Here is a 17,123-nt window from a genome sequence, read left to right as displayed (position 1 = left end):
CCTCACAATCTTTCTCTCTCTCGGTGCCCCTCTCTGTCTCTCACCCTCTTTCTCTGTCTCACTTGTTGGCACCTTCGCTCTCTATCCCGGACACTCTAGGCCTTTGTGCCCAAGCAAGATCGTTGCAGGAGAGGGGGGTGGAGATGTAGTCAGTGGTCACTAACTCCAGCCCTCTTCTGAGAAACTGAATGACAATACAGGGAACGTGGAAGTGTGGGGATGGGGGTGTCAGTGGTGTGATAGACCAGGGTGTGAGGCCAAGCATAGATCCCCTGAGGTAACACGGTGACCACAGGGAAGAGCACCCTTTGTAACTGCAGTGACCATCTTCAACAAGAAGGAATCGAACATCTCTCATTGGGTTTCAATGGCATCACCATCGTCACATCCTCCACCATCGCCATCTGCGGAGGGTCACTATTGACCCGAGATTTGAAATTTACCAGGCACATAAATATCGTGGTTACAAGAGCAGTCAGGGGCTGGAGGATCCTGCGGTGAGTGAGTCCCCTCCTCACACCCCAAGGCCTTTCCACCATCTACCAGGCTGAGGTCAGGAGTGTGTCCACCTGCCTGGATGAGCACAGCTCCACCATCACTGTCCAGAACAAAGCGACGTGCGTGGCCTGTACCTGAATCTGACAGTGAAACGTTCCCACGGTGCACATCAGCAAACGGCTTCTCTCACACCAAACCCACACCCAGAAGGATGGGGGCCAGATGTGCAGGGGAACACCACCAGCTGCAGATTCCCCTCCAGGATGTCCAGTGATAACTGGAACTGGATAACTGGAAAGTATCTTCACCACAGACTGCCACCGTTCAAGGACGGGGCTCACATCATTTTATTTAAGCCAATTCGAGACATTCACAGTGAATCCCAACAATTAATTTTTGGGAATGTACCATGTCCATTGAAGAATGAGTATAGGAGTTGGAACATTATGTTGCAGTTGTATAAGTCATTGGTGAGGCTGCACTTGGAGCACTGTGTACAGTTCTGGTCACCCAGTTATAGGAAAGACGTGGTTCAGCTGGAACAAGTGCAGAAGAGATTTATGATGTTGGCAGGACTAGAGGGCCTGAGTTATAGGGAGAGGTCGGCCAGGCTGGGTCTTTATTCCTTGGAACGTAGGAGAATGAGGGGCGACCTTATAGAAATCTTTAAAATTATGAGAAGCATAGATGGTAATCGTCTTTTTTCCAGGGTAGAGGAGTCCAAAACTATGGGGCATAGGTGTAGGGCGAGAGGGACCTGAGGGGCAACTTTTTCATGCAGAGGGTGGGGAGTATGTGGAACGAGCTGCCAGAGGAAGTGGGTGAGGCAGGTACAACAGTGTCATTTAAGAAGCACTTGGGGGGCGAACGTAGGAAATGGGACTAGCTGGGTGGGCACCGTGGTCAGCATGAACTGGTTGGGCCGAAGGGCCTGTATCTGTGCTGTGTTGCTCTGTGACTCCAGCCTGCCAGACTTCCACACACCATTCTCAACACCTCCATCCCACCCACCCCGCTCATACGGATGTAATCCGTCCGTGTGGATGGGTAAGGAACCAAAGATCCCCTCTGGAATTGATAATAAATACATTGTGCTGAGGTTCTGTAAATTTATTTATTCATTCACTTTCCAGCATCTGATGGTCACTGGTGACACCAGAAGTTATTGCCCATCGTTTGGGAGGTGCTGGGTGCATGTGTAGCTGGGACACACTGCAGCCACTGTGTGCCAGTGGGGAGGGTCGGTACAGGGGCTGCCAGTCAAGAACACTGCTTTCCCCTGGGTGGTGTTGAGGTTCCAGAGAGTAGTTGGAGCAGCACTCACCCAGGCCGGTGGAGAGTTCTGTCTCACTCCTGAATCGTTGATGGTGGAAAGTGTTTGGTGTGTGACTTGCTGTGGTGTACCCGGCCACTCCTACCCTGCTATTGTGGCCTCATTGTTTATGGGCGGCATAGAGTGCAGCAGGTAGGGCTGATGGCTCAAATAGAAACTGGCTTCACCCCTGCCCCTGACAAAGACACAGCTGAGAAACCTCACCTGGGGGCTTTCATATCGGGCATCTGGGAGAGAGTGTAATGTGAAAAATACTGGGCCCAGTTCTGTCTTCATCGAACTGGTGCTGAGATTCCGCCCGCTCTGTGATCTCGTACTCCAGGCATGTTACATGGACACAGTTCGGCTCCCACCGGTGTGTGAGGGACCGGCCCCACCACTGAGGAGGGGTTTGGGAGGAGGGAGGTGGGTTGGACGATCCGGCCCATTGACTGTAACCAGACGGGGCTCACTAGATACAACTTGTCAACTGAGAACTGAGCCACTTATCCTTCCCGTTAACCAATCCGGTACCCATGTCACAAGCTGACGCTCAAAGCTTGTCCTGGAGAGTCATCATTTATGCGGCACCTTATCAAATGTCTTTTAAAAACCCAGGTGCACGACCTCACTCCCTCTGCCATGTTCTCCCTCTCAAATGTGGCTCCACTTTCACTAGAACATGCAGACTCTGCCTCACCACATTACACTTTCCCAACAGTGCTGTTGTCACTAGATAAATAGATTCTACATCAAATGAAAATTCAAAAGCTGCAGACGCTGGAAATCTGAAATCAAAACAGAAAATGCTGGAAACACTCAGCAGGTCAGGCAGCATCTGTGGAGAGAGACACAGAGTTAATGGTTCAGGTCCAAGAGCTGTGGGTTGGTCCAGGTTGTATTGTGTGTGTCTGGGTACATCCAGGAAGGGTTGTGTCTGGGTTGGTGTGGGTGAAGTGTGTTTGGGGGGGTGGGGTCTGTGTGGGCCGACATTGGTGTGGGTGAGGTGTGTTTGGGGGGGGTGGGGTCTGTGTGGGCCGACATTGGTGTGGGTGAGGTGTGTTTGGGGGGGGTGGGGTCTGTGTGGGCCGACATTGGTGTGGGTGAGGTGTGTTTGGCGGGGTGTGGGGGGGTGGGGTTCTGTGTGGGCTGACAGTGTGGGTGAGGTGTGCTTTGGGGCTGGAGGTCTGTGTGGGCCGACGGTGTGGGTGAGGTGTGTTTGGGGGGGGGGTCTGCGTGGGCTGATGGTGTGGGTGAGGTGTGTTTGGGGGGGGTCTGTGTGGGCTGATGTTGGTGCGGGTGAGACGGGTCTTCTGATCCCCCTTGCTTCCCTGGGGGTTATCTTCAGTTTGTCTCTTCCAGCCCCAGGATGGGTAACCCCAGCCCAGGCCCCTCCCAGACCGCCGAACCCCCCGACGGGGGCTGGGGGTGGATGGTGTTGGGAGGCTGCTTCGTGATCACGGGGTTCTCCTACGCGTTCCCCAAGGCGGTCAGCGTCTACTTCAAGGAGCTGATGCATGACTTCCATATCGGTTACAGCGACACTGCCTGGATCTCCTCCATCATCCTCGCCATGCTCTACGGCTCAGGTGGGTCATGGTTCTGAGGGCAACTCCCAGAGCCCCCTCCCCCTCCCATCACCCTTCCCCCTCCCCCAAACCTCCACCCATCCTCCTCACCCCACACCCACCCCCTCACCCCGCACCCACCCCCTCACACCCACCCCTCACCCCACACCCACCCCCCCACACCCACCCCCTCACCCCCACCCCCTCACACCCACCCCCTCACCCCGCACACACACCCCCACACCCACCCCCTCACACCCACCCCCTCACACCCACCCCCTCACCCCGCACACACACCCCCACACCCACCCCCTCACACCCACCCCCCCACACCCACCCCCTCACCCCCACCCCCTCACACCCACCCCCCACCCCGCACACACACCCCCACACCCACCCCCCACACCCACCCCCTCACCCCGCACACACCCCCCCACACCCACCCCCTCACCCCGCACACACAGCCCCCACCGCACCCACCCATCTTCACCCTTCCCCAACACCCACCCCTCCCTCACCCCCACCCCCCAACCCCACGCATCCTCACGCTCACCCCTCCCCCACAGCCCCCCACCCCCCACATACCCACCCATCCCCTACAGTGTCCCTCAGCCCCACTCTCACTGCCAGCCTCACCCCCACCCACACCACACCCAGCCCTATTCCCATTCCCAATCCCTCCCCCATCCCAGCGCCCGGAGGGATAAGAGTCTGCGGAGAGGTGGTGGAGGAAATGCCGGAATGGAACCGATGGTGGGGTCACGTGGAGACACTGGGAATTCTGGGAACGGCTGCCACAGGGCAGAAAATGTTGGGAGAAGGTTTAACAGTGTCTAGAGTCATGAAGGGCTGGGCACTGGAAATGGCAGTGGCAGTAGGGCCAGTAACCAGAGGATCCAGGGCTCAGTAACCAGAGGATCCAGGGCTCAGTAACCAGAGGATCCAAGGTCAGTAACCAGAGGATCCCAGGGCCATTAACCAGAGGGTTCATGGCTCAGTAACCAGAGGATCCCAGGGCCATTAACCAGAGGATCCCAGGGCCAGTAACCAGAGGGTTCATGGCTCAGTAACCAGAGGATCCCAGGGCCATTAACCAGAGGATCCCAGGGCCAGTAACCAGAGGGTTCATGGCTCAGTAACCAGAGGATCCCAGGGCCATTAACCAGAGGATCCCAGGGCCAGTAACCAGAGGGTTCATGGCTCAGTAACCAGAGGATCCCAGGGCCATTAACCAGAGGATCCCAGGGCCAGTAACCAGAGGGTTCATGGCTCAGTAACCAGAGGGTACAAGTTTGAGGTATTTATCAAAACTTCCACCTGCTCAGTGCCCACCTGTTGGACCTCAGAGAAACCATCTGACCTAATGAAATCTCACGGATCTAATCACTGAGCCTGTTGTCCTCACTGGGCAGAAGCTGCCTGACCCACTCCGTGCTCCCAGCAGTCTCTGTTGTGATTGATAGACTGAGGTCTCATTAACCCCCGAGTTCCCTCCTCTCGGGCCTGTGCCCATTAACCGTCTTTCTGTGAGGGGTGTCTCAGTTTGTTAACTAAATCTGGATCCCTATTTCTCTGGGGAAGGCCCCCTACAGATTGGCCAAGGTCTCGGACTTGCTGAAGGTTCTCACTGGGCTGGGGACTGTGGTCTGGCTGTTGTGGTGACTCCTCTGATCTCTGCCGCAGGACCCCTTTGCAGCATCATGGTGAATCGGTTCGGTTGCCGGCCTGTGATGCTGGTAGGTGGTTTACTGGCCTCGTCTGGGATGATAATCGCTTCCTTCTCCATAAACATCACCCAGCTCTACATGTCGGCTGGGGTGGTTACAGGTAGGTGGCACCCTTCAACCCTGCCTCATTAAATGCCCGATGGTGATTGGCCCCCCACCAATCCGATTGTTGACAGAAGTGATGGACACTCAGTGTGCCAAAGACACAGGTCAGCCTCAGTGATGTGTCCAAGCTTGGGACGTCCCGGAGGGCCTGTGCCAACCAGTCACCAGCTGGTTGGTTACAGCCCCCTTCATCATTGACATCAGAAGCTGACACTGAACCTCACTCTAAACCCACTTCCAAACTGCTTTCTTTGAAAGGCCGGGATGGAGAGCAGGTTTCCAACAGTGGGAGAGTCTAGGACCAGGGGGCACAGTCTCAGAGTAGAAGGATGTCCCTTTACAACAAAGATGAGGAGGAATTTCTTTAGCCAGAGGGTGGTGAATCTGTGGAATTCATTGCCACAGACGGCTGTGGAGGCCAAGTCACACAGTGGTGTAGCGGTTAGCGTGATGCTATTACAGCGCCAGTGACCCGGGTTCAATCCCCGCTGCTGTCTGTAAGGAGTTTGTATGTTCTCCCCGTGATTGTGTGGGTTTCCTCCGGGTGCTCCGGTTTCCTCCCACATTCCAAAGACGTACGGGTTAGCAAGTTGTGGGCATGCTATGTTGGCGCAGGAAGCGTGGCGACACTTGCGGGCTGCCCCCAGAACACTCTACGCAAAAGATGCATTTCACTGTGTGTTTCGATGTACACGTGACTAATAAAGAAATCTTATCTATTTAAAGTGGAGGTTGATAGGTTCTTGATTAGTGAGGGCGTCAGAGGTTACAGGGAGAAGGCAGGAGAATGGGGTTGAGAGGGAAAAATAAATCAGCCATGATCGAATGGCAGAGCAGACTCGATGGGCCGAATAGCCTTGTCTTAGGTCTTCTCGCCAAGGTCCTGTAACATTGCTTTTTCAGTCCTGCACACCTTGCTCTCAGCTCCACATTTGAACGTCTACAAACATGTTCCTCTTCACATCACCACTGCCTGTTACGTGGTGACACTCCTTAACCTGCCCACCCCCTGAGCTGATGGCTACATCTCCCTCCTCCAACAGCACCAGTGTGCAGTGTTTCACATTGCTAACCTTGCAAAACCACACAGGCTGCTCGCCAAAGGCAATTGAACATAGAGGGTATCGCGGGAGCTGTCCAAAGACTTGGTCAAAGTGTCAGACTTTGAAGAGTCTCGCAGAGGTTAGAGGTGGGAAGACCCAGGGAGGGAACTCAGAGCTGCTAGAGGCCATGATGTAGGAGTGTGGAGATCACGGAGGGTAGTGAGGGTGGAGGTTACAGAGACGGCAAGGGCTAAGGCCGTGGAGGGAGCTGAAAACACTGGATGGAAGTTGTGACGAGGGGTGAGCACGCAGCGGGTTTTGGGTGACTCTGGATGGGGAGGCTGTGGGATGCTCAGAGAACAGGCATCTGGAGTGACGGAAGTATTGGCGGGGGCTGAGGGAAGGAGGGCCAGGGAACTGTTACTGGGACGGTCTCACGATGCCGTGGGTACGTGGCTGGAAGCTCATCGCAGGGCCACACATGTCATCGGATCTAAACAGTCGTCCACAGTCTCGGTCAGGGAAAGGGCTGGAATCGGTGACGGAACGGTCTGGCCCGTTTCTGAACACATGAAGCAGGTTCCAGCCCCATCTACAGCCGCACCCAGAGAATCCCTGTCTCCTTCCACACCTCACCTCTGAGACAAGGTGTCGTGGGAAAAGTCAGCACTACAGCAATTTCCCAATGAGGAGCAGAGATATGAAGGAATAAGGATAAGGCAAGGGGAGAGAAACACTGTGGAGCGAGGGAGAGGGTGTGGGGAGAGGGGAGTGCGGGGAGGGGGAGTGTGGGGAGGGGGTGTGGGGAGGGGGGTGTGGGGAGAGGTGAAGTGTGGGGAGGGGGAGTGTGGGGAGAGGGTGTGGGAAGGGGGTGTGGGGAGGGGGGAGTGTGGGGAGGGGGTGTGGGGAGGGGGGTGTGGGGAGAGGGTGTGGGGAGGGGGAGTGTGGGGAGAGGGTGTGGGAAGGGGGTGTGGGGAGGGGGTGTGGGGAGGGGGGAGTGTGGGGAGGGGGAGTGTGGGGAGGGGAGTGTGGGGACAGTGTGGGGAGGGGGTGAGGGTGGGGAGAGGGGGGAGTGTGGGGAAGGGGGAGTGGCTGTTAGGAGAGGGAGAGACTGTGACGAGCTGGGAAGCACCTTGCAGCCCAGGAGCTGCAGCACTGCTGTAGCACATGCAACGTGCACAGCAAGCTGCCACAAGTGGTCATGCGACAACGACGAGGTAATCAGCTGTCGTGACGTCGGCGGAGGGATAAATATCGGCCGGCACACTGGGAGAGCTTCCTCTCCCCTAACTCGTGCCGTGGTACCTCTCTGCCCGGCTGACGGAGCAGGTGCTGCCTTGTTGCAGTGGCTCATCCGGAAAGCTGCCGTTCGGACAATGCGCCACTCCCTTGGTTCTGCACTGGAGTACCAGCCGACAGTATTGTGGTCTGGTTTGTGGGGCTGGACTTGAATCTAAATCAGTCTGACCCAGAGGTGAGAGTGCTGACAGGTGCTCCTGGGCCTGGCTGACACTGTTGTCTCTCTCTCCGAATCTTTCTTGTTCTGCCTCATCTACCTCCCTCCCGCCGCCTCGAGCTCACACTGCATCACTTTGATTCATGGAACACACCGGCCTCCGAAAGCTTCCAGCCCCGAGCAGCCATTTCATTCACCACAGAACGCACCTTGAGCTTTCCGGTCCACCCTGAGCTCCTGGCTTCCTCTCCCTTCCCCGCTCCCATTCTGACCTCAGTTCTTGGGCCCCCCCCCCCCCCCCCAGCCCCCGCCCAGGGTGCGGCCAAGTACAAACTAGAGGAACAGCGCCTCATATTCCACGGGGATAGTCTACAACCCAACAGCATGAAACAGTGAATCCTCCAGTTTCAGGTAACCCACTCCCCGTGTCGCTTCCTCTCTCTGTCTGATCTACCCACGTTCTCCCAACCCCCCCCCCCCCCCCCCCCCAGCCAGTCTCCCATCACCCAGTTATGTTCCCCTCCCCCACCTGGTCCCAGCTGCCCACCATCCCTCCCTTATCTGGTTCCACATCTCACCTCCCAGCCTGTGTCCCCACCTCCGCCCTTCCCTCAACCATCCTGCCTCTGTCTGCACCCATTTTGTTCTCCCCTTGTCTGTCTTCACCTATCACCCACTGGCCGCTGTCTCCCAGCTCTGCCCACTCGTCTGCCCACTGTCCCCCTCCTCACCTGGATCCACCTATCACCTGCCAGCCCCTGCCTCACCCTCCTCCTCAGCTCTCTATGCTGTCTATCTCTCCTCTACACTCTTAGTCCTTGTGCAGGGTCTCGACCCGAAGCATCAACCGTCCCTCCACCTCCACAGACGCTGCCTGACCCGTCGAGTTCCTCCGACAGTTTGTTTTTCGCTCCAGATTCCGACACCTGCAGTATCTTGCGTCCGTGTCCCACGTTTTTGGGTGACGACTGGGGAAGGTGTTCACGGGTCCTGATGCAGGGTTTTGACCCGAAACGTCAACAATTCCTTCCTCCCCCCCACACTTGCTGCTCGATTCGCCGAGTTCCTCCAGCAGATTGTTCACAGCTCCAGATCCCACAGAATCAGATTTATTATCACTGACTTATATGATGTGAAATCTGTTGTTTTGCGGCAGCAGTACAGTGCAAAGGCATAAAATTACTATAAATTACAAAAATAAATAAATAGTGCAAAAATAAGGAATAACGAGGTAGTGTTCATGGGTTCATGGACTGTTCAGAAATCCGATGGCGGAGGGGAAGAAGCTGTTCCTGAATCATTGAGTGTGGGTCTTCAGGCTCCTGTACCTCCCCGATGGTGGTAATGAGAAAAGGACATGTCCTGGATGGTGAGGGTCCTTAGTGACGGTTGCTGCCTTCTTGAGGCACCGCCTCTTGAAGATGTCCTCGGTGGCGGGGAGGGTTGTGCCCGTGATGGAGCTGGCTGAGTCTACAACCCTCTGCAGCCTCTTTAGATCCTGTGCATTGGAGGCTCTGTACCAGGCGGTGATGCCACCAATCAGGATGCTCTCCATGGGACATCTGTAGAAGTCTGTAAGAGCCTCCAGTGTCTGAATGTTTGGTGGACGAGTGCAGGTTGGCGTTGACGAGATTTCTCTCGCCTCTGCAGGTCTGGGCTTGGCCTTGAACTTCCAGCCTTCCCTCATCATGCTGGGCAGGTACTTCGACAAGCGGAGGCCGCTGGCCAACGGGCTGGCGGCGGCGGGGAGCCCCGTCTTTCTCAGCGCCCTGTCGCCCATCGGGCAGCTGCTGCAGGACGCCTACGGCTGGCGGGGGGCCTTCCTCATCATGGGTGGCCTGCTGCTCAACTGCTGCACGTGCGGCGCCGTGATGAGGCCGCTGGAGAGCCTGAAGGGCCGGGGCGGCGGGCGGCCCGAGGCCAGGGAGATGCTGCCGCCGGACAAGGCCGACGCGGAGCAGGAGGAGAACTCGGGGCGGCCCGGAGCCGGGTCTGGGAAGGGAGCGGGACGGAGTCGGAGCAAGCTGCTGGACTTCAGCGTGTTCCGGGACCGGGGCTTCCTCTTCTACACCATGGCCAAGTTCATCCTGGTGCTGGGCCTCTTTGTGCCGCCCATCATGATCGTGAACTACGCCAAGGACATGGGCGTAGCTGACACAGATGCCGCCTTCCTGCTCTCCATCATTGGCTTCATCGACATCTTTGCCCGGCCGCTGAGCGGGCTGCTGGCGGGACTGCCCCTGTTCCGGCCCCGGGTCGCCTACTTCCTCAGCTTCTCCATGCTGTGTAACGGGCTGACCGATGTGCTGAGCGCCAAGGCGGCCACCTACACCGGCCTGGTCACCTTCTGCGTCTTCTTCGGCATCTCCTACGGCATGGTGGGTGCCCTGCAGTTCGAGGTGCTGATGGCCATCGTGGGCTCCCAGAACTTCCCCAGCGCCATCGGCCTGCTGCTGCTGATCGAGGCCATCGCCGTGCTCATTGGACCCCCATCCGCAGGTCAGTCACGCCGCCCGCACCCCGCCCCTGGGACACGTCGCCCCACAGGTAGCCGACACCCGTGGGGAGTGAATGCTCGGAGACTCAACGCCCCCAGGTAGTGAATAGTAATAACCCAAATACCCCTCAGCATCCAGGACAGCAAACACCCAGAGCCATCCCAACATAGCCCACACCCAGAGACCCCCAATGACCCAATCTCACCCTGACACACCCTAGATAGCCAATACACAGAGACATCCCAACAGGACCAACACTCAGACACCCCAGTGACCCAATCTGATCCCATTGCTCCCAGATAGTGAATCCAATAACCCAGATTCACCCCAGCGTCCTGGACAGCAAACACCCAAAGACACCCCAATATAGCCCACACCCAGAGACAGCCCAATGACCCAATCTCACCCTGATACACCCTAGATAGCCAATACACAGAGACATCCCAACAAAGCCAATAGTCAGAAGCACCCCAGTGACCCAGAGACACCTCAACACACCCTCGACAGCGAATACCCAGAAACACCCCAATGATATCCCAACATACCCTAGATAGTGAATACCCATAACCCAGACTCACCCCAACATCCTAGACAGAAAACACTCAGAGACACCCCAGCATAGCCAGCACCCAGAGACACCCAATGACCCAGCGATATCCCAACACAGTGGAGACATCCTCAGCAGTCCAGAGACACAATGAACTCCAGAGACTTCATACTCCATGGATTACCAACAACCCTGAGACAACAACCACAGGTGACTTCAGAGTCACTGGGTACTCTGGGGTTCTCATCTTCCAAGGTCCTGTAGAGGGGGGGGGAGGGGGGCGAAGGTCACCCACTGTTTCAGAAGGAAGGGGAGGGTGGAAACTAGAGAGGTGTCACCCTGGGGCCAGCTGTAGTGAGAACGCTGGAATTATAGTGAAGGATGTGATTACACAACAGCCTGGAAGGAAGGTACTGTGGATTTATGGCAGGGAATTGGACTAATTGGCTGGAATTCTCTGAGGATTCCCTGGGTGGTAGGGATCTGTGGAACCAGTAGATGTGGTATCTTCCAATTTTCGGACAGCATTTGACAGGCCCTTGGAGTAGAGGTTCTTGAACAAGGTTGGGACACATGGAACAGGGGTGCTATACAGGTATGGATTGAGAATTGGTTACCGTGGACAGAGGGAATGAAGGAATCCCCCTCGGGTGACGGGCTGTGACTGGTGGGGACCACACGCAGGGGGGACCACAAGCAAGGGGTTTGGGTCCCAGTTGGCTGAAGGGTCCAAATGTAATTTTGCCAAGTCTGCTGGTGATCCAAAGCCAGGTGGGACTTTGAGTGGGGAGGAGGATGTGGGAAGGTGGGAACAAGCTGAGAGAGTGGGTCAGAACACGGCAGATGGAACACAATGTGGAAAAATGTGGGGTTTGAAGATAAAACAGGACAGCGGAGTGTTTGTTAAATGAGAGGTTGGGGTAGTGCAGATGTTCAACTTCCAGCAATGCCCAAACTGTGCCGGGACACTCCGAGGGTGCCTGAAGATCCCAGGGGAATGCCAGAGGCACCCTTCAGTTATCCTGAGGCACTCCTGACACCCACGCCCACTCCCTCTGAAATTTCCCTCACTGTCCCAATCCACTGCCTCCAAAATCCCCCTCGATTATTCCCTCCCCTCCTTGAACTCCCACTCACTTTGATATCATCACTGCTCTGAGATTCCCCAACACCAGGAACGATGGACTCCGAGTTGGAAATATATTGCCGTTCCTTCATCGTCACTGGGTCGAGGTCCTGGCACTCCCTCCCACCAGCACTGTGGGAGCACCCACGCTGGTGGCCCACCACTAACCGCTCAAGGGCAGTGAGTGACGGGAAACAACGCTGGCCGTGACGGTGATACCCACATCCTGAGAATAAGCATCCCCTTCCCCAAAGCCTCGTTCTCCAAACAATGCAAAACCGCACACAGTAAAAACAAACTGCTGGAGGAACTCGTTGTTTGGAGGATGGGGCTTTTGGGGAAGAGGATGTTTCTTCACAGGGTCTGGGCATCACTGGCTATCTGCCCTCCATCCTTCAGTCCAGCTGTAGGGTCTCCACCCGAAACATTGACAGCCATTTCCCCCCACAGATGCTGCCTGACACACTGACTTCCTCCAGCAGTGAGTTTTGTGCTCCAGATTCCAGCATCGGCAGGTCTCTTGTGTCTCTAAGCACACACCACACACACCACACACACCGCACACACCGCACACCTCACACACCCCACACCTCACACACACCCCACAACTCACACACACCCCCCACACACCCCACACCTCACACACACACACACCCCACACACACAAGATACACACACACACACGAACACACTGATGTACACACAAGATACACACACACACAGACACACAGTCACATGGACAGTCACACACTGACACACAGATACACAATCAAACACAGACACACAAACACAGACACACACAGACACACAGACACACAGACACACACACACACACACACACAGAGGCACACATGCACAGACACACACAGTTTTACTGAGGTGTTACTGGAACCCATTCAATGTGTTGTGCGGCCCTTCCCCTCACCGTGTCCTGTGCGACTGAACCGCACCCGATCCGTGAGCTCTGAGCCTGGTGACTTTGGGCAGGAGCGGTTTGAGGAGAATGTTCTGTAAGTCCGGTTCTCTGGTTGTCTCCCGTGCAGGGCGCCTGGTCGACACGTTCAAGAATTACGAGCTCATCTTCTACATGGCAGGGACGGAGCTGATCGCCTCGGCCGTAATCCTGTCGGGAGCGTTCCGCTTCTGCCTCAAGCGGGAGCGGCCCCGGCAGCAAGAGGGGAGGGTGGAGGAGGAGGGTGTGGTCCTGGGAGAGGTGTCAGTGGGGGCAGAGGGCGCAGGGACAGGGGAGGGAAGCCTCGCGGGTGAAGGGTCCCGGGAGCAGAGGTCAGACACGGTGACGGAGGGCCAGCGGGAAGGGTGCACTGAAGCAGCGGCAGAGAGCAGAGCGGAGGGAGAATCCCCAGAGCAGCCGGTGAACCAGCAACTCGGGGACCAAACCCCCGAGGACAGCGAACCCCACCCCAATTAGCCCATTTGTACATCCCCTCCCATCCACACCCCCACACTTCCGCCGCAACCTTCAGCACCAGCGGTTTCTTTGTCCTGCTCACTGGTGAACACACAACACGCCACTCACTGCCCTGCTCACTAGTGAACACACAACACCGCTCACTGCCCTGCTCACTAATGAACACACACACTGCCCTGCTCACTAGTGAACACAACACTGCTCACTACTCTGCTCACCAGTGAACACACAACACACTGCCTTGCTCACTAGTGAACACATGACACACCACTCACTGCCCTGCTCACTGGTGAACACACAACACACTGCCCTGCTCACTAGTGAACACACATCACACCACTCACTACCCTGCTCACTAGTGACTACACAACACGCCGCTCACTGCTCTGTTCACTATTGAAAACACAACAGACCGATCACTGCCTTGCTCACTAGTGACTACACAACACACTGCTCACTAGTGAACACACAACACACTGCCCTGCTCACTAGTGACTACACAACACCACTCACTGCCCTGTTCACTATTGAAAACACAACAGACCGCTCATTGCTCTGCTCACTAGTGAACACACATCACACCACTCACTACCCTGCTCACTAGTGACTACACAACACACCGCTCATTGCTCTGTTCACTATTGAAAACACAACAGACCACTCACTGCCCTGTTCACTAGTGAACACACAACACATCAGTCACTGCCATTCACTAGTGAACACACAATGCACCACTCACTGCCCTGTTCACTAGTGAACACACCTCACTCACTGCCCTGCTCAGTAGTGAACACACAACACACTGCTCAGCTCACAAGTGAACACACAACACACCGCTCACTGCTCTGTTCACTAGTGATCACACAACATGCTGCCATACACAATGAGCCGCCCAGAGGAAGTGGTTAAGGCATGTACAACAACAGTTGGACAGGTACATGGGTAGGAAAGGTTTAGAAGGCCAAACACTGGCACATGGGACCAGCTTGGACGGGGAATCTTGGTCGGCATGGACCAGTTGGGCCGAAGGGCCTGTTTCCTGCTGTAATACTCTGTGACACTCAGCAGGTGTGGAGCTGCTGGAGGTGAGGTCACTGAAAAGATTTAAGGAGATAGATTTCGAGACATAAAAGGCATGAAGTGGGGTGGGGGAGAGAGTGGGAATATGATGCTGAGGAGGGGCCGGCCACAAGCTCAGTGGACAGTGAGGCAGACTAGAAGGGCGGAATGGCCTTCTCCGGCTCCTACGTCTATTGTTACCGCTGCAAATGAAAAACGGTTAAGAAAATCTAATGGTGAAATGAAACAATTCAATACTTGAAACGAAACCACAGCCCTAGTCACCAGTAGACATTCCATCAGTAGACTGTGGTTCCAGGGATGAGGACCTTTAGCTGGGTGGACGAGGGCAGCAGGTGGGGTTGTTCTCCTGGAACAGTGAGGAGATCTGACCAAGGGGTTTGAAATCGTGCAGGGTAGAGATTGCAGTGATAGGGAGAAACTGTACTAGAGGGCATAGAATGAGAGGTGGCTGACATGAGCCCTCGGTGACAGGGATAAGATTTCTTTATTAATCACGTGTACATCGAAACACAGAGTGAAACGCATCTCTTTGCGTAGTGTTCTGGGGGCAGCCCGCAAGTGTTGCCGCGCTTCTGGTGTCAACATAGCACGTCCACGACTTCCTAACCTGTACGTCTTTGGAATATGGGAGGAAACCGGAGCACCCGGAGGAAACCCACGCAGACACGGGGAGAATGTACAAACTCCTTACAGACAGCGGCGGGAATTGAACCCGGGTCACTGGTGCTGTAATAGCGTCACGCTAATCGCTACACTACCGTGCCTGATGGAGTGGCTCGGGTCAGGAATGCGCTGGCCAGGGTGCGAGTGGCGGTGAACGACAGGGAGCCAGAGAAGTACCTGAAAGGAAAGGATTTGCTGGTCTGTGGAGAGGGAGCTCGGGAATGAGACTAGCTGGGTGTTCTGACAAGGAGCTAGTGCGGACTCAATGGGCCGAATGGCTGCCCTCCGTGCTGTGAAAATTGGGACATTCGGAATCCACCACAAGAGACAGCTCGCTGGTGAAGTCCGAGCCCACTGCTCAATACCGTGCTCCGAGCCGGCTAAAAAACCCGTCGCTCCACACACCTCCCCGCCACTGAATTCCCCGCTATCCGTCTACCTCTCCGTCCTGCTCTCTGATGAATTCAGTGACCCAGACTGAAGCCCGTTGCTGGATCAGCTCACCGCTCGATGGCACGTGGATTGGTGAATACAAAGCCCCTCATCGAAGGCTCAGCCTCTCTGCACCAGTGGGGGCCACTGGTCAACATCCAGCCCCTTTATCCCACCCCACTCCTGCCGTTTCCCTCCTCTTCCTGTATCTTCTCTAATTCCTCCCTCTTCCGTACTTCCTCCCCACATCTCTCTCTCGTGCTCTCCCTCTCTACTTCACCTCCCCCCAACTTCACCTCCCTCTCTACATCCCCCCCTCCCTTCCTCATTTCTTTGTTACCCCTTCCATCAGAACATGACCAGGAGCAGGATTAGACCGTACAACCCCTTGGGTCTGCCGCTTCACTCGGTCCCCTCCTGACCCTCAGATCCCTCCCTCCCCTCGTCTGAGGTTCGATCTCAGTGGCAGCGGCAACTTCTGGGTGAGAAGGTCAAAGGTTCACTAACCTGTGAAGAACTCCCTGCGTGGTTCACTCTGACCTCCTCACATTAGCTGAAGTCCAGGGGGTGTCTCCCACTCAGTACCTCCTCACTGAATAACCTCCCATCCCGAGGATTATTCCAGAATGTTCACACCTCCTGCCTCAAAGGTGAGCGTCTCCTCCCCTTTCCCTCCCGTTCTTCACTCAGTCCCTACTCTTAGCTCCCTTTCCCGTCCCTCACCCTCCACACCAAACACTCTCAACCTTCCCTCCCCGACCTCCCTCATTCTTTTCCCCAGTGCCCTTCCCTTTGTCCCGCTTCCCCCTTCTCATTCCAATCTCCACTCTGCTCATACAGTCACACAGCAGGGAAACAGGCCCTTCGGCCCAACTGGTCCATGCTGACCAAGATGCCCCATCCATGCTAGTCCCATTTGCCTGCATTTGGCCCGTAACCTTCTAAACCTCTCCAATCCATGTACCTGTCCAACTGTCTTTCAAAAGTTGTCGTTGTACCTGTCTCAACCACTTCCTCTGGCAGCTCGTTCCATATACTCACCACCCTCTGGGTGAAAAAGTTGCCCCTCAGGTTCCTATTAAATCTCTCCCCTCTCACTTTAAACCTGTGCCCTCTAGTTCTTGATTCCCCAACCCTGGGAAAAAGACCTGTGCGCATTCACCCTTTCTATGCACCTCATGATTTTATACACCTTTATAAGATCACCTCTCAGTCTCCCACACTCCAAGGAATAAAGTCCTAGCCTGTGCAACCTCTCCCTATAACTCAGTCCCTCAAGTCCTGGCAACATCCTTGTAAATCTCCTCTGCACTCTTTCCAGTTTCATAACATCTTTCCTACAGCAGGGCGACCAAAACTGAACACGATGCTCCAAGTGTGGCCTCCAGCGTCCTGTACAACTGCACCATGACCTCCCAACTTTTATACACGTGCCTTGGCTGATGAAAGCCAGTGTGCCAAAAGCCGTCTTCACCACCGTCTACCTGTGACTCCACTATCAGTGAACCGTGTAGCTGTGCTCCAAGCTCCCTCTTGTTCCACAACATTTTCCCATCTTCTCCACCCTCCCCTTTCCTGCTCTCCGTAACCACCCACCCCCACCGCCCCCCCACCCCCATCCTTTCCCCTGGCATTT

General features: G+C 55.6%; 1 protein-coding gene across 1 annotated transcript; it reads left to right on the top strand.

The window, feature by feature from the left end:
• The first annotated feature begins 482 nt into the window (after positions 1–482).
• On the top strand, positions 483–13,309 carry slc16a8 (solute carrier family 16 member 8). Its single transcript, XM_052042860.1, has 5 exons — positions 483–497; positions 3,173–3,399; positions 5,062–5,205; positions 9,360–10,208; positions 12,924–13,309. The coding sequence occupies exons 2-5, from the start codon at positions 3,180–3,182 to the stop codon at positions 13,307–13,309; spliced, it is 1,599 nt and encodes a 532-aa protein (XP_051898820.1). The 5' UTR covers positions 483–497; positions 3,173–3,179.
• The last annotated feature ends 3,814 nt before the right edge of the window (positions 13,310–17,123 follow it).

Source organism: Pristis pectinata, chromosome 33 (assembly GCF_009764475.1).
Source record: "Pristis pectinata isolate sPriPec2 chromosome 33, sPriPec2.1.pri, whole genome shotgun sequence".
In the NCBI taxonomy this organism is placed as follows: Eukaryota; Metazoa; Chordata; class Chondrichthyes; order Rhinopristiformes; family Pristidae; genus Pristis; species Pristis pectinata.
Note: the sequence above shows the minus strand (reverse complement) of the source record. Positions and strands in the feature narration are given on the sequence as shown.